Source organism: Lepidochelys kempii, chromosome 9, assembly GCF_965140285.1.
Source record: "Lepidochelys kempii isolate rLepKem1 chromosome 9, rLepKem1.hap1, whole genome shotgun sequence".
Lineage (NCBI taxonomy): Eukaryota > Metazoa > Chordata > Testudines > Cheloniidae > Lepidochelys > Lepidochelys kempii.
In genome coordinates this window covers 40,619,481-40,642,165 of record NC_136388.1, presented here as the reverse complement: position 1 = coordinate 40,642,165, position 22,685 = coordinate 40,619,481, and the positions used below count along the sequence as shown (strand labels likewise).

The 22,685-nt window shown below is 41.0% G+C and overlaps 1 protein-coding gene across 3 annotated transcripts in view; it reads left to right on the top strand.

Annotated features, from left to right (window-relative positions):
- Nucleotides 1-22,685, top strand: part of CLSTN2 (calsyntenin 2) — a 741,931-nt gene that overhangs the window by 696,571 nt on the left and 22,675 nt on the right. For all 3 annotated transcript variants that reach the window (XM_073359983.2, XM_073359979.2, XM_073359984.2), the window contains one exon: nt 17,315-17,481. In XM_073359983.2, coding sequence (XP_073216084.1) covers nt 17,315-17,481 — 167 coding nt within the window. The remainder of the gene's footprint in view (nt 1-17,314; nt 17,482-22,685) is intronic.

Below are 22,685 nucleotides of genomic sequence, written 5' to 3'. Positions count from 1 at the left end.
TCATTTAAATTACATTACTTTTATTTTGGTGTTTGGTGTTCTGTAACGTACAACGTCGCTTTTAATTGCGCAGATTTTCACACATGAAAGTCATACAGTTTTGCTAATCATTGTCCTGCTTTTTTTTTTTTTAATGGATAAGTAAAATAGATCCTGAGCTGTAATCTAACTCCATTGTGGCTCTCTGGCACAGGAAAAAAAGACAGAAAGCACATAGACCAGTAGCGCTCAAATTTTTGTACTGGCGACCCCTTTCACATAGCAAGCCTCTGAATGCAACCCCCTTATGAATTAAAAACACTTTTTTATATATTTAACACCATTATAAATGCTGGATGCAAAGTGGAGTTTGGGGTGGAGGCTGACAGCTTGCGACCCCCCATATAATAACCTCATTACCCCCTCAGGGGTCCCGATCCCCAGTTTGAGATCCCTTGACATAGATCTTCCTAGCTTAGGATTTCGTTACTGTCATTTACAATAAGGCTCCTTTACCCCTCTCTGGCAAGGTAAACGAGCCTTAATCAACTAAGAATGGGAGCAATTAACTAACAATGGGAACGTTAGCAGCCTGCCTGCTTAATTGTTACATTTCTGCTCTGCCTTAGGGACAGAGCTTGCTTCAGACAGCCCTATGCCTCCAAGCTGGGATCCAGGAACAGCAAGCAAGAGGGACAGAGTGTGTGTGTCTCATTCATTCGCACGCAGGCACGGGCCCAGCTCCATCCCCTTAACATCTCTCCATGGACGCACGCAAGCATGCCCAGCCTCCCTGATCCCCCCCATTGTGAGCTGCTCTCTGCTGCTAGCTGCTCCCAGCAGACGTGCCCAGGCTGCCGGGGAAGAGGCGTGTGTTCCCCACAGATTTCTTTGCTCCCCCATTTTTCTGCGGGGGAGCCAAGAAATTTGCAGAAGTTATGAATTCTGTGCCCTCACAGGAACGTAGAATTCCTCCAGAAGTAATTCATGTGCCTCAACCTAGTTCCAGTCTGGCCACCTGTAGCAATGAGAATAGGTCAGTCTCCTGACCATCTTGACCCCTTGTCTGAGATTGCTGGTAAGGGTGAAAATTAACGTGCAATGTCATTCTGGATTTTTGATGGAGGCATTTGTCCAACCTCCCAACAGCTCTGTTGAGACCACAGAGTTATTTCACATACATTAGACCACCACACAAACAGCAAGTGGAAACAGTTTTCAGTTATTTCTGGCTTGGACTGGATTTTATCCAGTGACTTGTGAAACTTGATGGCTCAGTGGATTGTAAGTGGAATTAAGAGGCACTCCATTTCTGACTGCCAATGTTCATCCTTTTGTTCAGTGAAGCACCTGCTAATATTATAAAGTCAACTGCTGCTTCTACCACACTTGTTAATGTTCACTTCAAGACCAAAGTATTGCTACTGTGAATGAGCTAAGAATAATCCATTTATACAGGGGGGAAAGTAACTGAGGCCACTTACTGGTACAGGGCGAGGCGGCGCCTCGAGTGGAAGGGGCGGGGCTGGGGGGTCAGCATCCCCCAGCCAGCCCTTCCAGAACCGCTGGCCCATGCTGCCTAGGGCTCCCGTGTTGATTTAAAGGGCCTGGGGCTCTGGACTCTGCTGTTGCCGTAGTGGCAGCAGCATCCGGAGCTCCAGGCCCTTTTAAATTGCCGGCCCCAGGGCAGCTGCTCCCTTTGCCTCCCCCGGCCTGTACAGACCCTACCAGCAGGGGTGCCGACAGGGGAGGCAAAAGGGGCAGGCTGGGAATGGACTAGTGCGGGTTCTTACCAGTATGAAGTACTGGCCCGTACCGGCTCACTTTCACCCCTGTATTTATACCAATAACAGAAATTGCTTGACCTTAGAACAGAATCATAGAATATCAGGGTTGGAAGGGACCTCAGGAGGTCATCTAGTCCAACCCCCTGCTCAAAGCAGGACCGATCCCCAATTAAATCATCCCAGCCAGGGCTTTGTCAAGCCTGACCTTAAATGTAGTGCTTTTCATTTTCAAAGCATTTGCAAGACATAGTCTCATAGCACTGCACGATGTACTTAAGAACAGATGGGAGAAGGCAGAGAGGTTGATGCCTTGCTAAAGGCCACACAAGAGAACCTGTTGCAAGGTGAGGAATCTGAATCAGAAATTCCTGAAATGGGAGCTGCTGTTCTGAGCTTGTTCCAGGTTATAAGAGATGGGAATCTCTTTCAGCCACAGTTTTTTTCATCATCTGCTTTGGAATCCATGTTGAGCTTGCTTAAAATTGAACCACTCGCTTGCTAGTCTTGTCTTCCCTTGAGGAACATCATGTAGGACAGTGGTTCTCAACCAGGGGTACGTATACCCCTAGGGGTACGCAGAGGTCTTCCAGAGGGTACGTCAACTCATGCAGATATTTGCCTAGTTTTACAACAAGCACTAGCAAAGTCAGTACAAACTAAAATTTCATACAGACAATGACTTGTTTATACTGCTCTATATACATACACTGAAATGTAAGCACAATATTTATATTCCAGTTGATTTATTTTATAATTATATGTTTAAAATAAGAAAGTAAGCAATTTTTCAGTAATAGTGTGCTGTGAAACTTTTGTATTTTTATGTCTGATTTTGTAAGCAAGTAGATTTTCGGTGAGGTGAAATGTGAGATATGCAAGACAAATCAGATTCCTGAAAGGTGTACAGTAGGATCTGATGTAGGAGACTCAGACAGAGAGAATTTTGCTTTTTGTCATAAATAACATTTCAGTTTCACAATAATTCTTTCCCCCTGCTTTTATGGCATTGTTTATCACATCCATTCTGAGGAGTTAGGGGAGTTATTTGTCCTTACAGACACTCGCAGAATCTTCTTTCTCCCTTCAGCTGTTCAGATGGAATACAGGAAATGCCAAAGTTCCATTCTGGATTCCTCTTAAAAGGAATCTTAAAAGTCTTCCTTCAAAAGCAGCTGTACATCATCTAAATTTATGCTCTCTTGGACTTAACTATATGATAAAGTTAAGCTTGAGACTTGGACACGTCAAGTGTCCTATCTGCACCAATTAGATTACTTTAGATCAAATTTCCAGAATTTGTATTCCTTTAGGCCTTCATTGGGATGGAAGACCATCATGGGCCTGACTGGGATTCTCATCTTACACCAGGTTGACTCTAACAAAACTCCAGTGACATCAGAGAAATTACTCCCGCTTTACTAGAGTATGAGTGAGAACTGTGTCCAAAGCATCCTCATAGTGTAAATGAATACTACTATATTCCCTGCTTTTGTCAGTCTTCAGGAATTTCATTTAATTTTGCATTCCAGTGAGAAAATCATGGGAGAATTATGAGTAATTTTAATAGTGCTTTAAGAACTAGCACCTAAGTAAGGGCTTCTATTCTCAATAGAAGAATATTATCCTGCTCCCAAATAAAAACGCTTGTTCTTATTACCATTACTGTCCATAATCACATACTGATACTATACTGCTATTTGAAATTCCATTTGCAACAAGTCTTTTATATGTTACTATTTCACAATATTTTATAGAAATGTAGGACACTTTTTATTCTTCACTGAGTGGGGATCTCTTAGTACCAAAGTAGGAGCTTTTATTCTCAGCAGTTCACTTCCATGTTTGCTTTTCACTTTCTTCATCAAATACACTAATCTTTTGCAATGTACACCATCCAAATTTTGTTTTTATTATTGCCAAAGTGCACAGAGAAATTAAGTAAACTTCCATGATATTTTTATGCTAGTCTGTTTGTGTCCATATGCTTTTTCCAGGATTCTTTTAGTGGGTGCAATCATATCAACAGCTAAAAAAAGATGGAATCCTGAAGTGCTCTGTATGAAGTCCTGACAAGTGTGATTGGATTTCTAACAAGATTTGATCCAGTTTCTACTGTGAATTGTTCCTGAATCCTTCTGAGCATTTGCAGTGAGAATTCATGCAAAATGATGAGTTCACTACATTTTCCAAATGATGATGCTGTAGACCAGTGGTTCTCAAACTGTGGTCCGTGGATGGTTCCCTCTAAGGTGTGTGTCTGGGTGGCCACACACAAGAGAATGGAGGGCCACCCACCTAATTAGTGGGGCCATTCAGGTGTGGCTCCACTAATTAGGTGCCTGGACCCTGGAGAAGACGTACATGTAAGGTGAGGTGGTGGTCCTAGGAGGAATAGGGGGTAGGTGGGAGGGGATGAGAAGAGGGGTTGGGGGGAATTTGGGACTTGCAGGGCTGTGGTGGCCAGAGAAAGAGGTGACTTTCCCCAGCTCCAGGGCTATGGTTGCCTGGGAGAGACCCCTCTCTTTCCCAGTCCCAGCTCGGGGCTGCCGTGTTGGGAGAGAAAGGGCACATCCATTGCATTAGAAGGGTAAGAATACTGATATTAAAATATGAGTTGTACTTTTATTTGTAGATAAAAAAATAAGTTAATTATTATTAAGATTTTTTTTATATAGCGCTTTTATCCAAAGCGCATTACAATTGTTAGCTAATGGTACAAACAACATTTGGAAAGATCATTAAGTGATCCGCTGAGATCCTGAGCAATTTTTAAGTGGTCCGCGGAAAAAAAAAGTTTGAGAACCACTGCTGTAGACCATTAGTGTAGTTGCAAATACATCTGTCCCATATCTTAAAGAGAATTACAAAGCAAAAACTAACCAGTCCTTTCTGTCCCTCATGCTGCTGTATGTTGTACTGATGGTGGTCAGATATTATGGCAATGAGGACATTATAAGAACATATAAAGATTCCCTTTATACTTTTATTTCCGCTTGTCCAAAATATAGTCAGAATTATCTGCAAATAAGTAACTTCTTAGCAGCTATTTTTACTGTTTTGCAGTTTAAAGAGGCCACTCCTGACTCCCTTATTGATGACGAGTAGGGCCCTACTAAATTCATGGCCATGAAAAACGCATCACGGACCACGAAATCTGGTCTCAGCAGCAGCAGCAGCAGCGCAGAAGTAAAGGTGGCAATACCATACCATGCCATCCTTACTTCTTCACTGCTATTGGTGGTGGCTCTGCCTTCAGAGCTGGGCTCCCAGCCAGCAGCCGCCCTGTCCAGCTGCTCAGCTTTGAAGGCAGTGCCGCTGCCAGCAGCAGTACCGCAGCACCCCCCGCCCCGCCCTCCCAAAAAATCCTTTTGGGGTCAGGACCCCTACAATTACAACACCATAAAATTTCAGATTTAAATAGCTGAAATCATGAAATTGATTATTTTTAAAATCCTATGTCTGTGAAATGGACCAAAATGGGCTGTGAATTTGGTAGGGCCCTAGTGATGAATAGTACCTTCCTTCTTAGGTAGAATAATTGATTTCAGTGAGAATATGCATGAAGTAAAGTACTACTCAATATAAGGGTGACTAAATTGGACCCTAATGATAAATTGTGAATATGAAGGTGAATATGTTTCAATAATAATATACCTGTTCCTTAAATGATACATTTGTGTACTTGTAGTAGCTTTCCCTGTCGACATTTAGGGAAGGGGATTTAACTCAATTGCAACTCTTCAAAAGGCTGTTCCTGTATGAAGCTGTGGTCTGATGAATTTTTGTCAAAGCTGTGACTTTGATGTAAGTGGTTGTGTTATCATTTTAAGTCTAAAGTGCTGTTATGCCTTTAATGTTAAAGGAAATCCATTTCACTTTTCTCACTGAGGGCAAGATTGACATCTTACAGGCTTTTAGGGGCACAAGGGAGACCTCAGTGAGGACCACTGCTTCAACCAGGAAGGAGATGTGGCTATGGCTCGGCTCCCAACACACCACCAGCCACTCTGTAGGGGTGTAGCAGTAGGCGTGTTTTCCTTGCATAACGGAGAGCACCCCTTCAGCTCCACATTGCAGACTGGCACCATAAAGCAACGCTAGAGCCCTCAGGGAATTACACCGTGGAAGTTTCGGGGCACAGTGCTAATTTTAGAATTTAGCCAGATTTAAATCAGACTGGATTAAAAATATCTTTCAACTAACAGAAATACAAAATAACCATTTTAAAACATCTAAAATACTATGCATCTGAAAAATTGTTTGACTAATTATAATAATTATTAGGCTAAAATATGCAAGCCAAACTTAACTGCATGCAAGTAAAAACTGATGCCCTCTCAAACCCAAAATAAATCCTAGAAGCAATGGAGGGTGCAGTGACTGGAGAAAGATTTATTTTAAAAAAAACAGTTCATGATATTAATATGGCTTGATTTCCTAGGACTGGGGGTGTAATTTCTTGTGTGGTGCAGGTTCTTGAGGACCTGAAGTGTCTGGGGTTTTCTAAATTGGAAATTTAGTCTTACTTCTGTTGATGTGTTACTTTATAAGCAAAGAAGGTGGGTTTTATGGCTGATGAGCCATCCCACCAATCACTTACTGCTCATGAGCTTGCAGTGTCCATGCCAGTCTCCTCTCCTATAATAATAATAAATGCTTTGTACTTATATAGCCTTGTCATAAATATAAAGGGAAGGGTAGGGAAGAGTAAACACCTTTAAAATCCCTCCTGGCCAGAGGAAAAACCCTTTCACCTGTAAAGGGTTAAGAAGCTAGGATAACTTCGCTGGCACCTGACCAAAATGACCAATGAGGAGACAAGATACTTTCAAAGCTGGAGTTGGGGGAGAAACAAAGGTTCTCTCTGTCTGTGTGTTGTTTTTGCCAGGAACAGAAAAGGAATGGAGTCTTAGACCTTTTAGTAAGTAATCTAGCTAGATATGCATTAGATTCTGTTTTGTTTAAATGGGTGATAAAATAAGCTGTTTAATGGAATGTATATTCCTGTTTGGTCTTTTTGTAACTTAAGGTTTTGCCTAGATGGATTCTCTATGTTTTGAATCTGATTACCCTGTAAGGTATTTACCATCCTGATTTTACAGAGGTGATTCTTTTACTTTTTCTTCAATTAAAATTCTTCTTTTAAGAACTTGATTGCTTTTTCATTGTTCTTAAGATCCAAGGGTTTGGGTCTGGGTTCACCTATGCAAATTGGTGAGGATTTTTAATCAAGCCTTCCCCAGGAAAGGGGATGTAGGGTTTGGGAGGATTTTGGGGAGAAAGACTTTTCCAAGCGGGCTCTTTCCCTGTTATATATTTGTTAGACGCTTCGGGGTGGCAGCAATAAAGCCGAAGGGCAAAAGGTAAAATAGTTTGTACCTTGGGGAAGTTTTAACCTAAGATGGTAAAAATAAGCTTAGGGTTTTTTTCATGCAGGTCCCCACATCTGTACCCTAGAGTTCAGAGTGGGGAAGGAACCTTGACACTCATCCACCCAAAGCTCTCTAAGCACTTTACAAACACCAGTGAATTAAGCCTCATGACATCCTTCCATGGCAGAGAATTATAATTTGCCCCACTTTATAGGCGGGAGAGTTGAGGCACAGAGAAAAAAGGTGTTTTGCCCAAGGTCACAAAGCAAATCTTCGTCACAACAGAGAATAGAACCAGATTGCCTGACTCCCAGTCCTGGTCTTTAACAACAAGATAATTCTTCTTCCCCCTTTCAGATTCTACAATTGCTGTTTCTTGCTCCTAAGCAGTCCAAACAAATGAGGTTAGATTGTCCTGTAGTTACATTTTCTAGCATTCTGCCCTGGTAAGAAGTTTCTTCTGAATGAGCCCATTATATTGTGATTCAATTTATCTGAGGATGCTGCAAATGAACCCTTTTACAGGGTGAGAAATTACTTCCATTAAACAAAGGTTTATAGGTTCTCACTTTGATCCCCTCTTTGCTAGCAATCATTCTGTGGCAAAGCCAGTGAGAAAAGTGAGCAAGTTATAAAACTTGGTAATCTAATCAGCCATTGTACCACAGACTGAACTTCAGCCAGGTTTCTTTGAAAAGATAAGGTCCCAATTTTCATACTCTTCTCAGGAATTGATTGTTTCTTTATGTATCATTCCCCACCTCTTGTCAGTAAAGTGGTGACACAAGTTAATTACTGCCACAAGGTTATATTGTAGTTTGTCATAGCTGAAAGTCATTATTTTCAATATTACAACCTATTCTTGTTGTGGTGTCTTGGAATCCATGGTGAGAGATGAGGTAATTAACTTGGGTTGACTGCATTGTACATTTTAAGAAGGGCAAATTCTTTAGGACAAGCCTGTCACCAAGCAAACTATGTAAGCATAAATACAATAAAAAGCCAGGACTGAAGTAATTTTGGTTCTTTTGTTTTGTGTTCTCTTATTTCTTCCTTTTCCCATAGTTCAGATGAATACCCGAATTGTTGTTATAGAATCCTTTTGTGGAATAATCTCACCTTCCAAGAAATCCAATTGGCAAAACAATCACCAAAATGTATATGCAGTATGAGAACTGATTTCTAATTACACAAGTCAGTGAAAGTATGTTAGGAGCAGTGCAATAGAAGGCGGACTAAGAATACTGAGAGAAGGGAGAAGAAACTGCCTGCATCTCTCAGGATTTCCTAAGTGTTTAGGGAGATCCCAATGGGTGTAGAGCCAGCTTCTAGCCCCCTCCCTGTAGCCCTGGCATACAGCATGTGTTGGAGAATGGTGCATTCCTTCTATTTCCATCTTGATGGACAATGACTTGAGGGTCATTGCCAGCTGATGTATGTTAGAACAGATATTAGGTTGCTCCAACTGGGGCTGAGGTGAAGCTGGAAAAGAATCAAAGAGTCATAAACCCTTCTTTTTTTCCTTTTGTGTCAAACAGATTTCAGATGCAGCAGAGAGTATGACCCTGCACATATGTACACAGGTGCATTTGCTACAATAGTAGGGGAGTCTCTACACTCTCCTTTTGTGTTGCTCAACTTTCATCACATTAGGACTAGACAAGATGCAGAAAAATGCAGCCTCTCTTCACAAATCTTTGTTAGCATTATATACACAGCAAAAATAGAATAGAGCGTGGGTATTTTCTGTCAGAGCTGAATTTATGTTCAATGGTTAATTCGGTGTGGATACTTGCCTCTTATTTAATTGTATTTTCTCTCCTGGGGATGTGCATCAGGCTCTGGGATGTTATTCCAGCAGTAGGCTTATAGTACAATGGTTCTGTGTACAGCATTAATTAATTTAGCATGAATTGTGATTTACTTTGAGAAACAGAATACAAAAATTAGAAATTGTGAGGGGGTTTTTTGTTCGTCCCCCCAGCCTCCCCAGTAATTAAGAAAGTTAAGTTACAGCATGAGGTTACAACTCCATAGCAAGTTGCCCAGTATCTTATTTGGAAGAACATTGTCTTCCTGAAAGGGCAAGGGTTGCAACAAACCTTCGTTCTGTGGATCTCATGTATGGCATATAGACAGGCTGGAATTTGTATAGCTGATGGCAGGTAGCCCTTAAGTGTTCTGTGGACCTAGGGCTAGTTCGGATATTGCTTTCAGACTTCAAGCCATGAAGGCCCCGACACCACACCAAAGACAGGTTGAAATGGTAGCATAATGTTCATGAAATTAGCTCTTGCGTTGAGTGCTATGGCACACACTCTATTTTGTGCTGACTGAGAGATCTGGGATGGTAAATTAAACTGCTGGGGAATCATATTCCCTTATTGGGACCCTTCTTGGGATACACTGTAGGTTCCTCCTCTTCTTGTTTAGTAGAAGCCTCTATCTATTAGTTCTCTAAATCCCTTCACAAATACACCATTGTTGACACAATAGTCAACAGCTAGTTCTCTCACTATGGAATTAAACATCAAACTCCAATCCACAATCAGAAAGCTTTGCAGCAGGCCTCATATTTGCTAGAATCATCCCTGTCAGGGCCACAAATAGCTGCTCCTTATTTCTTTTCTCTTCATGGACAAAATTGGATACTCCTCTCAGCTAATACTGCTGTTCAGTTTTCCCCGTCAGGTGTTTCAGCATCCCAGACCATCAGCTAGCTGCTGAAGTTGTCTTATTTGTTTTTTCTTGACTTCCTTTTTGTTTAAAAGCCCCCTTAAAAGTATTACCAAGTTTGCCTGGGCTCCGCTGGCACATTAATTCTTTGACTCACCATTTTCTTTTTATGAGGCAAGTTGTTTTGTCTTGTCTGTTGACCCATAAATAAGTTTCAATTCAAGTTCCTTTTCTATTTACATTTGCTGTCTGGTTGTAGCTCTCCTCCCTCTGTTTCCCCTGCCCCTGCCCGCCATGAACCTGGAAGATGCCTGACACTGACAGCACGACCAGTCATTATAATACCTCAAAAGAATCACAACTCAGCTGGATGTTGTCTTGAGCCATCAACTCAGGCAATAACCTATCATTGTGTCTGGCCTTCCCTGATGCTTTCAGCACATCTGGCAGCCCCAAAGAAAAGGTCCTTGAGATTAGATGAATCAAATATTTTGGTTGAGGGCTGAGGCTAGGCATTGGAAGCTGGCACTTTAGTGCAAATTTGGCATTTTAGAAAAAAGTGGCACTTTGACAGTCTTGAAGCAACTGCCTGGACACATCAGTGCTCTTACCTTCACAGTGTGTCACTTGATTCTAATTCAAAAGGTAAAGCAATTGAACCTTCCTTGAAATATGTGTAGAGACCTACCCGTATTGATGATGAGCCTCATTTTAATGGCTTATATGTCTTGATGTCTGCACTTGAGACTTCAAGGACCTTCAGTTCTCTCCAGACCCTCTGATTCTATTTTCAGTAGAACCTACTGGTGGATCCACATTACCAAAATGCTTGTTATATGAAGGTCCTCCACCACATTGTGTTGTGCTCTTGAAACATGAGACATCATTTGTGTCAGTGGTTTTGGCCTCATTCGAGACACACACCAGTAATGCACCAACTGTTTTGATGGCATGGATTCTTGCGGTGCACTGGTCTAGCTTAAGGCAGTAAAGGCATGGATGATTGTGGCAAGATCTGGACCAGAGCAAAGAAAGTAAGATTTTTTTGCATGTCCCAATATAGAAAAAAGTGCTTCTGGCTATCTGGGAATCCAGGAGTTGGGAGGTGTCTGGCATACTTGAGATTGCAACCCACTCTGACATGCTCAATACAGGGAGCAATAATAGACTTTGGCAGTTTCTTCAGATGCCTCTGATAGCCAATTGTTGTCTCCTCCATTTTATATGAGTTGAGTTTATGCCAGATAGCCTTCATCCATTTGTTTCTGCCAGACATTGGGAAAGCAAGTAATTGCCTCCATCTGGGTCTGATAAAAAAGCAATGCACACTTGTATTATCAGCATATTAAAGATACTGTGACCCCTGCTGCCTCACTGAACTGAACATACACATTAAAGAAGAGGAGTGACATTCTGAAACTAAAAGCACTTGGAGAGTTGCCTGTCACCATTCTCTGGGGAATAAGCAGAGGCACTCTCAGGTTATTCCACTTCTCCATGGATTGCGTATATATATCAACAGCACTCCATGGCTGACAGCATGGAAGCTAATTGCAAGAGTTCCCCTCATCATTCGCTGTCATGCAGCCCAGCATACAGCACCCAACCGTAACTATTTCCCTAAGTGAATTAGTGCATTGAGGCATGAATCTGATTCATCATCTCCCTCTGTAGAGTTTCCAGCTGGGACACTAAATGAAACTCTATCAGAGAAGATAGTGTCCTTATTCTCACAGTCCTTGATACTACTACAGACTCTTAGAAAAGCATATCAATATCTGATTGAGTTTAACTGTGAAGTGGCTGACTATGAGGAACAGCTGACACTGAAATTGGTTGAGATAATCTAGATCAGAGGTTCTCAAACTGTGGTCCATGGACCACCAGTGGTCTGCGAGCTCCATTCATAGTGATAAATAGTTCCCGCTGATAGTTCCCGCTAAGGTGCATGCCTGGGTGACCGCACACAAGAGAATGAAGGGCCACCCACCTAATCAGTAGAGCTGCACTGGCATGGTTCCACTAATTAGGTGCCTGGACCCTGGAGAAGACACAAATGTAAGGTGAGGTGGTGGCCTTGGAGGGAATAGAGGGGTAGGTGGGAGGGGGAAGTGGGGTGAAAAGAGGGGTTGCGGGGAATTTGGGCCATGCAGGGCTGAGGTGGCCAGAGAAAGAGGCAACTTTCCCCAGCTAAGGAGCTGCCAGGGCAGGGGAGAGAGGGAGAGACCCCCCCTCCTTCCAAGTATCAGCTCTAGGGCTGCCGAGTGGGGGAGAGAGGGCACATCCATCGCATTAGAAAGGTAAGACTACTGATATTAAAATATGAGTTGTGCTTTTATTTGTAGAACAAAAAAGTTAATTATTAAGGGTTTTTTTTTAAAATATAGCACTTTTATCCAAAGCACTTTCCAAATGTTGTTTGTACCGTTAGCTAACTATTGTAAATATCATTAAGTGGTCCGCCAAGACCCGCAGCAATGTTCAAGTGGCCCGCAAAAAAAAAAAAGTTTGAGAATCAATGATTTCTAGATCAATTAGATGGCTTGCTTTGAAGGACAGCTCTGAAGGACAGGAATTTGCACGTGCTATGCCAGAGAAGAAGAATGTTTTAGTTTCTGCCACACAATGGCATATGAGTTTAAAAATTCCTTATATTGAAGGTGAGCTGGTTCATCACCAGACCTCTATCACCAAAGCTTTTGCCTTTCTTCCTGGTTACTGCTAGCCCCATATATATATATATATATTATCATTCAGGAGATTTCCAGCTAAATGCATCTGAGTACCCTACATACAAATGCAAAAGATTATTGCTTGGACTCAGCACTGTAACAGAAATTCAAATTTTGGTTAAAAGTGTCACAGACAGAGAACTTTCTTGGAAGCAACTCACCCTTCTACCCCTTAAATTTTATTTTGAGGGGATGTTTCTTAGCATGTGTTTATTTTAGGTATTTTGGGTCAAATTCAGTCATCAGGTAACTGGATACAACTCTGTTGAAGTAAATAGGTCTGATTCTGATCTAAGTTGTACCGGTATAATCGAGCAAAAGCACCAAAGTTAAATGGAGTTACACAAGGATAAAACTAGATCAGAATGAGCCCCAGAGGAGTTAGAGGTGTCTTTAGAAGAAGAATATCCTGCTCCCAAATAAAAACGCTTGTTCTTATAAACATTACTGTCCATAATCACATACTGATTCTATACTGCTATTGGAAATTCCACTTGCAACAAGTTTTTTATGTGTTATCAGTTAGCAATATTTTATAAAAACTCAGGACACTTTTTTTATTCTTCACAGAGTGGGGATCTCTTATTTTGTACCTTTGGAAAACAGAAAATTACTGAGTTATAACAGATCAGCACTCATCTATCCTGTCAATTTTGCCTTCAAAATTGGGGAAAGCTTTGGTTTTCGGTTCTTGTTTTACTGTATATTTTGTTCATTTTGCATGGTGGTGGCAGTTACTGGCTGTTGAAGTGCACAATAAATTGATATAGGCTCATTGGTCTGAGAAGATATCCGAGTTGAAACACTGAGCTATAAACATTGCAAAATGTCCATGTGCTATCAGACCCATGATGGTGGTCAGTTAAAATTACTGGTATTTACCATAAAAGGACAAGAATGACAGGTACATCATTTTCTCTTTATCTCTGCTAAATAGTGCTATATGGAAGGCTTATTCATTGGCCTATTTCAGCAAACTATGAGATGCATTCTTCTTTCTAAGCATGCGTGTACAATCATTCCTGTTTATTCTAGTGGAAGTTACCCCACCCTATGAAGAAAACAGCATACCTCTGTAAAGTTTAGAAATGATCTATCTGAAATAGCTATATACTTGCATAGACACCAACTATACAATACTATATACTTGTATAGACACCGACATCATTGTGTGTAAGCACCAGAGTAGTATCTGAGCATGTTGTTTCAGATATTTTTGGTGTCTCTGGTTATTTCTGCATCCACCAAGCATTCTAGTAGACCATTTCTAGGAAATGGTCATGGCTTCTTATATGAAAATCAGCTTCCTGGTTTTACGCCTTTATAAATCGAGTGGGAGGTGGCGGGGGAGAGGGAGTTGTGCAGACTCTCAACCCATCCTGAAACTCCCCAGCATTCAGGGTAGAACATTGCTACGTCCAACAGGGAAAACACAAGCTTCCTTTCACAGCTGGCCAGTTCATAGTGGGGGGAACATGACCCCCTCTTTTGCTGGGCCTTCCCTGTCTCCCTTTTGGGGTGGTTAGCTCCATTAATAATCATAGCCCCATGCAATCAAGTGAATGCAATCACTGCCATTGCGAGCAGCTCCTGCATAGAGGAAAAGGAGAGGTTAAAGGGGGAAATGCTCCTCTCACCCCTACTGCCCCTTCAGAAGCTAATCACTGGCTGGCTGTCAGATTCGTGCACTTATTGACTGTAGAGTTGCAGTACAATAAGTATTTTAATAGTGATGGGCAAATCATATAAGGTTTGTGGAAGTTCATTGATTCCCAGCATGACAGATAATTTTTAAAACAAGAATTTTATACTTCAGAGATTGTAACAGCTCCAGATGGTCATTCTGCTTTCTTGTAAACCAGTTTAAATGGATTTTACAAGTGGGTTTTTGGCACAATAATATTCTCTTTATGTGTATTCAGTATGGTCCAAGGTCAATTATGTCATTTTAAATGATACAATAAAGACTTCTTCAAATGATATGTTGTAATCAACCACAATATGTAGCTTCAGTTGTATTGTAGATGTTACTACTGTATTTCCTTATATATACTTAGGGAGTAAGGGAATATCAAGGAAGGACCCCAGTGAGACATTCCAGCTAATCTAACAGGAAAAGATTATGGGAAATATGATTCTATCATGCCTTCTTCATCCTCTTCTGTATCCCCCCACTTGGTCCTGCAGGTTCATTATTGTTTCCCTTCAATGTCTACATTTCAGTGTGGGCCAGGACGATGAAGCTGTAGGATGAATCCCCGGGAAACTGGCAAACCAGTTAAGTGACCAACTACAAAGTGAAAGGCCTGAACCCAGATTAATAAGAAGCAAAAAATATCTGTGCATCACTCTATTCTCTACAGCCTGGCCAAGATGCTTGAATCATCCCTCTATAACACTGACCACACAATGATCATCTTTAGTGTTGTCACCTTCAGACAAGACTACGGTGGTTCACCCTAATTAGTTGTCATGGCTTTCCTTGAAATCTCCCCAGAAACACCATATAGTGTAGAATGAATGCCTACCGACTGAGGCCCTGTGAGTGGAGATCACCTACACTGAAACCATTGCCCTAACTTCATGTTCGTTTCCTGATACAATTTAAGGAGTAGGCTGTAATCTTTAAATCCTTGAATTGTGTACTTCTCATCCTGCATCACGTTACAACAATTCAGATCAGTTGGCAAGCTCTTGCTATTGGTTTCTGAAGTTTAAAACTCCAGGATCAGTGTCAGGGGTTTAGCCAGAGGCCCTCATCTGTGGAGCTTGGTCTCTTAGGGAGTCTGCTGAAGCCTGAACATGCACAACTTCAAAGCACAATTAGAGGCCCTCCTTTTTTTTTTTTTTTTTTTTTTTTGAGCTCTTGTCTGGTTTTGGGGGAAGGGTGTGAAGGGTATTTTGTTTGATTTTATATTCTGTTTGAGGATATTCCTGACAAAAGGAAAATGAATGTTAATTCAGTTCAATGTGTTCTTATGTAATATAATTTATATTTTAAAAATATCTACTGTGCATAAATACTTAACTGCTAATTTTAAAGAACACCTACTATTACTTTGTTGCTATTACTAGGTTTTTGGGGGGGAGGGAGAAATTGAATGTGGCTTTGGTACACTAACCATTTTCCAAATGGTGTTATGAACTCGGTAAATACTGAAAGGCCTAATGTACAGTAGAAACTAATCCTGAATTAGAGATGTTGAAAAAATGAAGGTTTTCTTGTACTCTGCAAAAATCCACCCAGAGAAACTTTTCTACATGATGGACAGCTTGGAGAAAAAGACTGATTTTTTTTCTCACTGTGGGGAGTTTTCTTTGAGATAAATAGTGATGCCAAATGTGATGCCATCAGAGAAGACAAAAGGGGATGCTCTTTGGCTGAGGAACACATCTAAGAGTACATGGTGACATGTCTGCTTCCGTGACTGGGGAATGAAGCAATCCCAAACCTATGTCTACAAAACCTTCCCCCAACCCCATTACTCCAGTGTGTATTGTCACATTATTATATATATATATGAAATAACTGTTTTTTCTGTAGTGAGTACAGTGTTGAGAGAGAGTGGGGAAGGGAGTTCTCAGGGGTTTACTCATCAATGTCTAGAAGTGTACCCAGAAGAGAATAAGGAGATTTATACAAAGTGCTCGTGGGCAGTAGCTCAGTAACTCCAATTGCTTGCAAGTGGTGGATGTTAACATTTATTATTGACCACTAAAAATGATGCTATACTTGAATACCATTCAGATGCTGCATTTGAATAAAGTAGCCCGTTTGCCTAATGAGTTGGCTGTAGTATGCCAATGCATCTATGACTTCCTATTCACTTCTGGTGGCAATTCATGATGTTTGAAACCCTGTAGGATTTGAATTTGGAGAAGCTGCCTCTTTTTGCTCTGTTCATTTCCTCACGTTCATGGCAGTTGGTTAGCCAACTCAATGAAATCCAGTGATAGTTAGAATGTTTGGAGGCTAGAGGCGGGCTGTACACAGAGGAAGGACCTCAACTCTAGAATTCACTTCTCATGTTAGTTCCCAAGAGGCCAAGTCTTGTTGACTTCCAGGATACAGTGATAGCCCTATCTTTTCTTTAGGATTTGCTTGAGGGGATGAGGTCAGGCAATGCTTATGTTAATCTATAGCTAAGCTAAATTTCTGGATGGAGTCTACTTTTACTTAACATTGTATAAAGTTGCATTGTTTTTTTAAAGAAATGCACATGCTGCCAGAGATTGTTGTGATGGACAAGTGTTTAGAAAAAGGACAAATAAATATATGTACAAACAAATACATTGAAACCTGTGTTTAGTCTGTGCAAGCATAAAATGGTGTACAAAATCTCATAAAAATGTTATATTTAATTTAGATTGTTCGCATCCTGTTTAAATTAAAAAATAGTCAAATACCTTTTTATTCACATATTCTGAAATAACAATACATTCCTGGGCAGGGATTTTGTGTGCTATGTTTCAACAACAAGTACATGTTTGAAACCCTTGAAAATAGCAGTTTACGATAATGGAAATGCTGACAAAACCTTAAATATAGTGGTGTTCCTGGATGCCATCACAACAATGCCTAAAGCGTATTCTAGTTGGGATTCTGTTCACTTGATTGTGGTAACTGGGATTGCAGGAGTTTAACAGTGTTTGACTAAATTGGATATCAAACCTATATTTGTATGTTACAATATTGTAAGATGAGTTATTAGAATATCTGTATTTGGGTATTATCAACAGAATAATTTTGCATTCTGTTTCTTCCTAGGAGGGGAAGTCGCTAAGCCCAGATTTGCTCAGTATTTCCATGGCAGCCTTGCCAGTCTCACTATCCGTCCAGGCAAAATTGAAAGTCAGAAAGTGATTTCCTGTTTGCAGGCCTGCAAGGAAGGTCTGGATATTAATTCTCTTGAGAGTCTTGGCCAAGGAATAAAGGTGAGGGATGAACTGACATCATCTTTGATAAAATTTAGACCTGATTTATGAAGTGGAGAGCCAGAGGTAAAGTACACACAGTACAAATGTACTCCTAGAAGCAATATAATTTCCCATAAAGTCATGCAAAGAAAAAGCATAAAGGAGAGGAGCTGTGATAATGCAAAGAAAAATATTTCCATTATTTCAACAATACACACTTAGAAAGTAAGGTGCCGCAGCTATTTCACAGTCCCTAAGGATTTCCAGGTCATGTTGTCAAAGCCCTGTTTTGGTACTCTTTACAAAAAGAAAAGGAGTACTTGTGGCACCTTAGAGACTAACAAATTTATTTGAGCATAAGCTTTTGTGAGCCACAGCTCACTTCGCTGTAGCTCACAAAAGCTTATGCTCAAATAAATTTGTTGGTCTCTAAGGTGCCACAAGTACTCCTTTTCTTTTTGTGAATACAGACTAACATGGCTGCTACTCTGAAACCTTTACAAAAATAGGCATGCTTCTACAGACTGCTGTATTTTATTGAATTTTGGTCTGAAATAGCTTTAAAGCAACAGGAAACATAAGTGAAATATCATTTCATCTGGTGGCAGCTCTGCAAACTGGGTTGTGTGTTAGTTTTAACATATATTTCACAAGGCAAACTACATTAATAGGACATTAAGATGGGACCATTAAGTATGCAAAAGTCAGGAAATGCAAAGATTAAATTTGCATGTGCAACTTTAACTGTGTTTGTATATATCCATTATCTTATGGTCTTTAATGACATAATCACGTTATAAAGTAATACAATATAGGGCAAACTCCTGGCCCCATAGAAGTCAATGGCAAAATTGCTAGGACTTCAGTGGGGCCAAGACTTCACTCATAGTTTTCTCTACTTTCTTGGATATGCATACGTAGCCTCTTGAATGTAATTTTCACCCTTTTATGCTGACACAAATTTGTCAGAATATTCCAGAACAGCTCTAGTTACTAAGAGACTTGTTAGGTAACAAATACTCCTCTCTAAACTGCATATTTTAACAAATTTGTCAGTTCCCAAGTATTATACATTTTCTTTTTAATCAGCAGCACAATCTTGCTTTGGCATATTTTGGGGAGTCAGCCAGTTCACTAATATTGAGTTATTTTAGCAGTATAGATAATCACAGTACAACCTTCCTTTGGAACAGAACAGAGAATTAAACAATTAACTAGGGAGGTAATTTAACTGCAAATTTATGTGGCCTCCACCTGGCAACAAATTGTCATTGTTACTCTTGTGTTATATTTTAATCTAGAGAATGTTGTGAAGGTACTGTTTATGTGTATTTTTCAGGGAAATTATTTGAGTGGGTTTTGACATATGCCAAATGTGGCATATACTAAGTAATACACAGAGCTGCAAGAAGATACACATGTGAATCTAGACAAGAGGTTATGTTGTACTCTTGATTTATGGTATCTGCAGACAAGGGGGCAAAATTTAAGTTGCATGTGCAAGCTTAGGACCAGATTCTTCAACCTTTACTTGTGAAAATAGGTAATACTCAACATGAGTAACAGCTGCAGGAGTTAGCTTTATGTGGTAAAGATAAGATTGTTTCACTGTCTTTAAACTTGAGTTTGATTAAAGTTTTTGGACAAATAATTTATTCGCTGAAAAATGAAGAGTCAGGTTGGCTGAAGCTATTAACAAATTTGATATAAATTTGCTGATTAGTTTCCAACAAAACACATTTTTTTGGAAGGGGACCCTATATTGACAAGGGAATTTAGATGCCAATCACAAAAGTACCAGAGGAGGAGGTAGTCGTAGCCCCTTATACTCAGTAACCTTGAAAGCTGGCCTCCCATTTCCTAGGTGAGTGCCCCTAACCACTAGGCTACTGGCTATTCTGGGGTGGCACTCTCTGTCTTTCCTGTTGCATACATAATTACGTAGGTATAGAATCAGGGACTTGAGTTTGGGTCTCCCACATTCCAGATGAGTGTCCTCATTCTCACTTTCTTTGGACCAAAAACTATTCAAGCATTTTATATAAAGTGGAACACCCCTACTTCCACCACTACCTCCACTTCCTCCAGTAGTTTTTTAAAATCTAGCCCTTCATTTTCCTTTGCTTTTATTAAAAATACCCAGAAATGAAATATTTTGTTTCATTTAACCCAAAATGAAATTTGTCAACTTTTCTGATTAGCTGAAAATACTGAAAAAAATCGGTTTCAGTTTCGGACAAACGAATGTTTTTTGTGGAACTTCCGGAGACCTACAAAAACCCCAGTTATTCACCTTGTTCTACTTTAACCCTCGTGTCAGTATTGAGTGGCTCTATTTCACCACCTCATTCTTTCCTGGGTAAAACCTATTGCATGAAACCTTCTTTTTTTGTGGTACTACCTTTATATACTGAACAAAGAGCCCCAAAAGTACTCTATTTTCATGTTTTATTTATTATAGTGAGAACGTAAATGATTTCATAGGACTTCCACCCCAGCAATTCAGTAAATTTTGATGGCATGCTTCTTAGCAATGTCCTTTACAAATTAAGATTATGAATGTAACATAAGGCTGTTTACTAGAAAATCCTGTTTCCTCACAAATATATACCAATACATGTATGTTGGAATTTGTATGTCATAAGTCAGCTTATACTTGGCTCATGCTTATTAAAAACATACCTAGTCGTTGCACCCCTGTTGTCATTTTGAAATTGACATTATTATAGTAGCCTGTGGTTTCAGGTGTGGGTGGAAAAACCTCTCTTCAGTTTTGCCTCCCACTGCTGCTCCCGCACGGATGAATGGTTCTCTCTATGAACCAGCAGTGGGTGGAAGAAAAATGAAGTCCAGGGAATTTTTTTTCCTTCCCACACTGAACTTCAAAACATTTTCAATTTCAGAATTACAACAGTGGCATGGTGTTTCTTTAAAGGTGCTTCTTTCATGTTTACCTCCCCAACCAGTCTGACAGTCCGAGTTGACAGCAGGAGGCAAAAATGGAAAAAAGCAGTCGGAGATACACCAGGCAGAGTTTTCTGGTTGTGCCAAGAGGGAGAGGAACAGATAGAAGAGGCACAGTTGGTGCCTGACCTTGGGTTGAAAATTAATAGAGGAAGATCGTGTCCATTGTCCCAAAATAAACACACCTGGTGACATCAGATATTGTATGTGACTGCCATGGATATGTACAATATGGATATTTGAATGGTACCACCGCCAGAAGGAAAATGACTAGCGAATGTTAAAAGTTAGTAGGATTGTCAGTTGGTCCCTTTGATCTCTTTATATTTATCTAGAAAAGAACAGTTTAATACTGTCACAAGATTTCTTATGTTGCAATTTTTATCTTATGCTTCTTCCATGGTCTAATTTTCAGATATACACAACAAATCTTGCAGACACTGTCTATGCTATTTTTAACTTATCTCTCCCCTCTCCACACCCTCCAAGAGCAAGATGTAAACAGCCTAGGGCTTGTCTACACTACAAAGTTAAGTCGACTTAAGTTATATCAATGTAATTAAACCACTGTTGCATGTCCACACTACCGTCTTGTGTTGGTGGAGTGCATCCACAGTAGCAGCTCTTGCATTGACTCAGAGAGCAATGCACCTTGGGTAGCTATCCCACTGTGCAACTCACCACAATCTACCACAGGGTGTTTTGGGAAGGGTTTGTAATGCCTCATGGGGGCAGGTTCAGCATCTCCTGAATCGGTTTACTCCATTCCATCGACATTCTAGTATGTTTTGTGCCACTTTTCAACAGCTGTGGTAACCTGAGTGCCCACCATCTCTGTTAGAAAACATGGATCCTCACTGCTCTTCAGTATTGTGCTGAGCAGCACAAACACAACATGCCTGATCCAGCAGTATTTACTGAACTGTGAGTTTGATGATGGTGCCTTGGTTTCTGCCTTGCTATGCGCCAGGAAAATAAACAATTCAAGATTGCTGTTGCCATTCACAGAGCAGCTGCACATGGTGGACCGTCTGTTCTGGGCCCGAGAAACAAGTGGTGGGATTGCATCGTTATGCAGGTATGGGATGAAAAGCAGTGGCTGCAGAACTTTTGGATGTGCAAGGCCACCTTCCTGGAACTGTGTGCGGCGCTCGCCCCAACCCTCTGGTGCAGCGACACCAAAATGGGAGCTGAACTCACAGTGGAGAAGTGAGTGGCGATTGTTTTGTGGAAGTTTGCAATGTCAGACTGCTACAGGTCAGTGGGGAATCAGTTTGGTGTTGGGAAATCCACCATTTGTGGATGCAAGTATGTAGGGCCATTAATCATGTCCTGCTACAAAGGACTGTGACTCAGGGCAATGTACAGGAAATAGTGGATGGTTTTGCAGAAATGGAGTTGCTGAACTGCAGTGGGGCAATCAATGGCACGCACATCCCTATTTTGACACCAGACCACCTTGCGACGGAATACATCAACAGAAAGGGCTACTTTTCTACAGTATTGCAAGCGCTGGTGGATCACCGGGTTTGTTTCACTGACATAATATGAACTGGTCAGGGAAAGTGCATGAAGCATGCATCTTTAAGAACACAGGCCTGTACAGAAAGCTGCAAGCTGTCCTACTCCAGGGGAAGACAGAAGGCAGCCCTCCCAAGAAATCTTTGGCAAAGGATTGCAGACTACCTCCAGGAAAGTTTCCTAAAGACCTCTATGGAGGATTCATGGGACATCCAGTGCACATAGACAAACTGTTCGGCAGGGCCACCTCTGCCCAGCTGTACAGGGGAATGAGAAGCAAATAGTGACTCTACCTCTACTGGTTATTTCACAGATGTGGCCCTGCAATATTGAAGCAAACTGAGTACTTACCCGAGGTTCCTTCCCTTGCATCAGGCTCTCCAGTGCTGGACTGCTGGGAGTGGCTTAACTGCTCAGGAGTCAAAATGAGATCTTGGCTTGCCACTCCACCAGATGCCCGTATTGCCTGTCCTCCATCCTCCTCCTCCTCCTTGTCCAGCACCTCATCTTCAGGGTTCACTCTGGTGGCCTGTGACTCCCAGGTCCTCCCAAAGTATCTACTGGCACTTCGTCGTGGAGGTGGGGTAGGCACCAAGGATGGCATGCAGCTACCTGTAGAATTGGCATGTCTGCGGCTCCACACCAAGCAACTATTTGCCTCTTTTGCCTTCTGGTATGCCCGGTGCAAGTCCTTGATTTTTACATGGCACTGCTGCGTATCCCTATTGTAGCCCTTC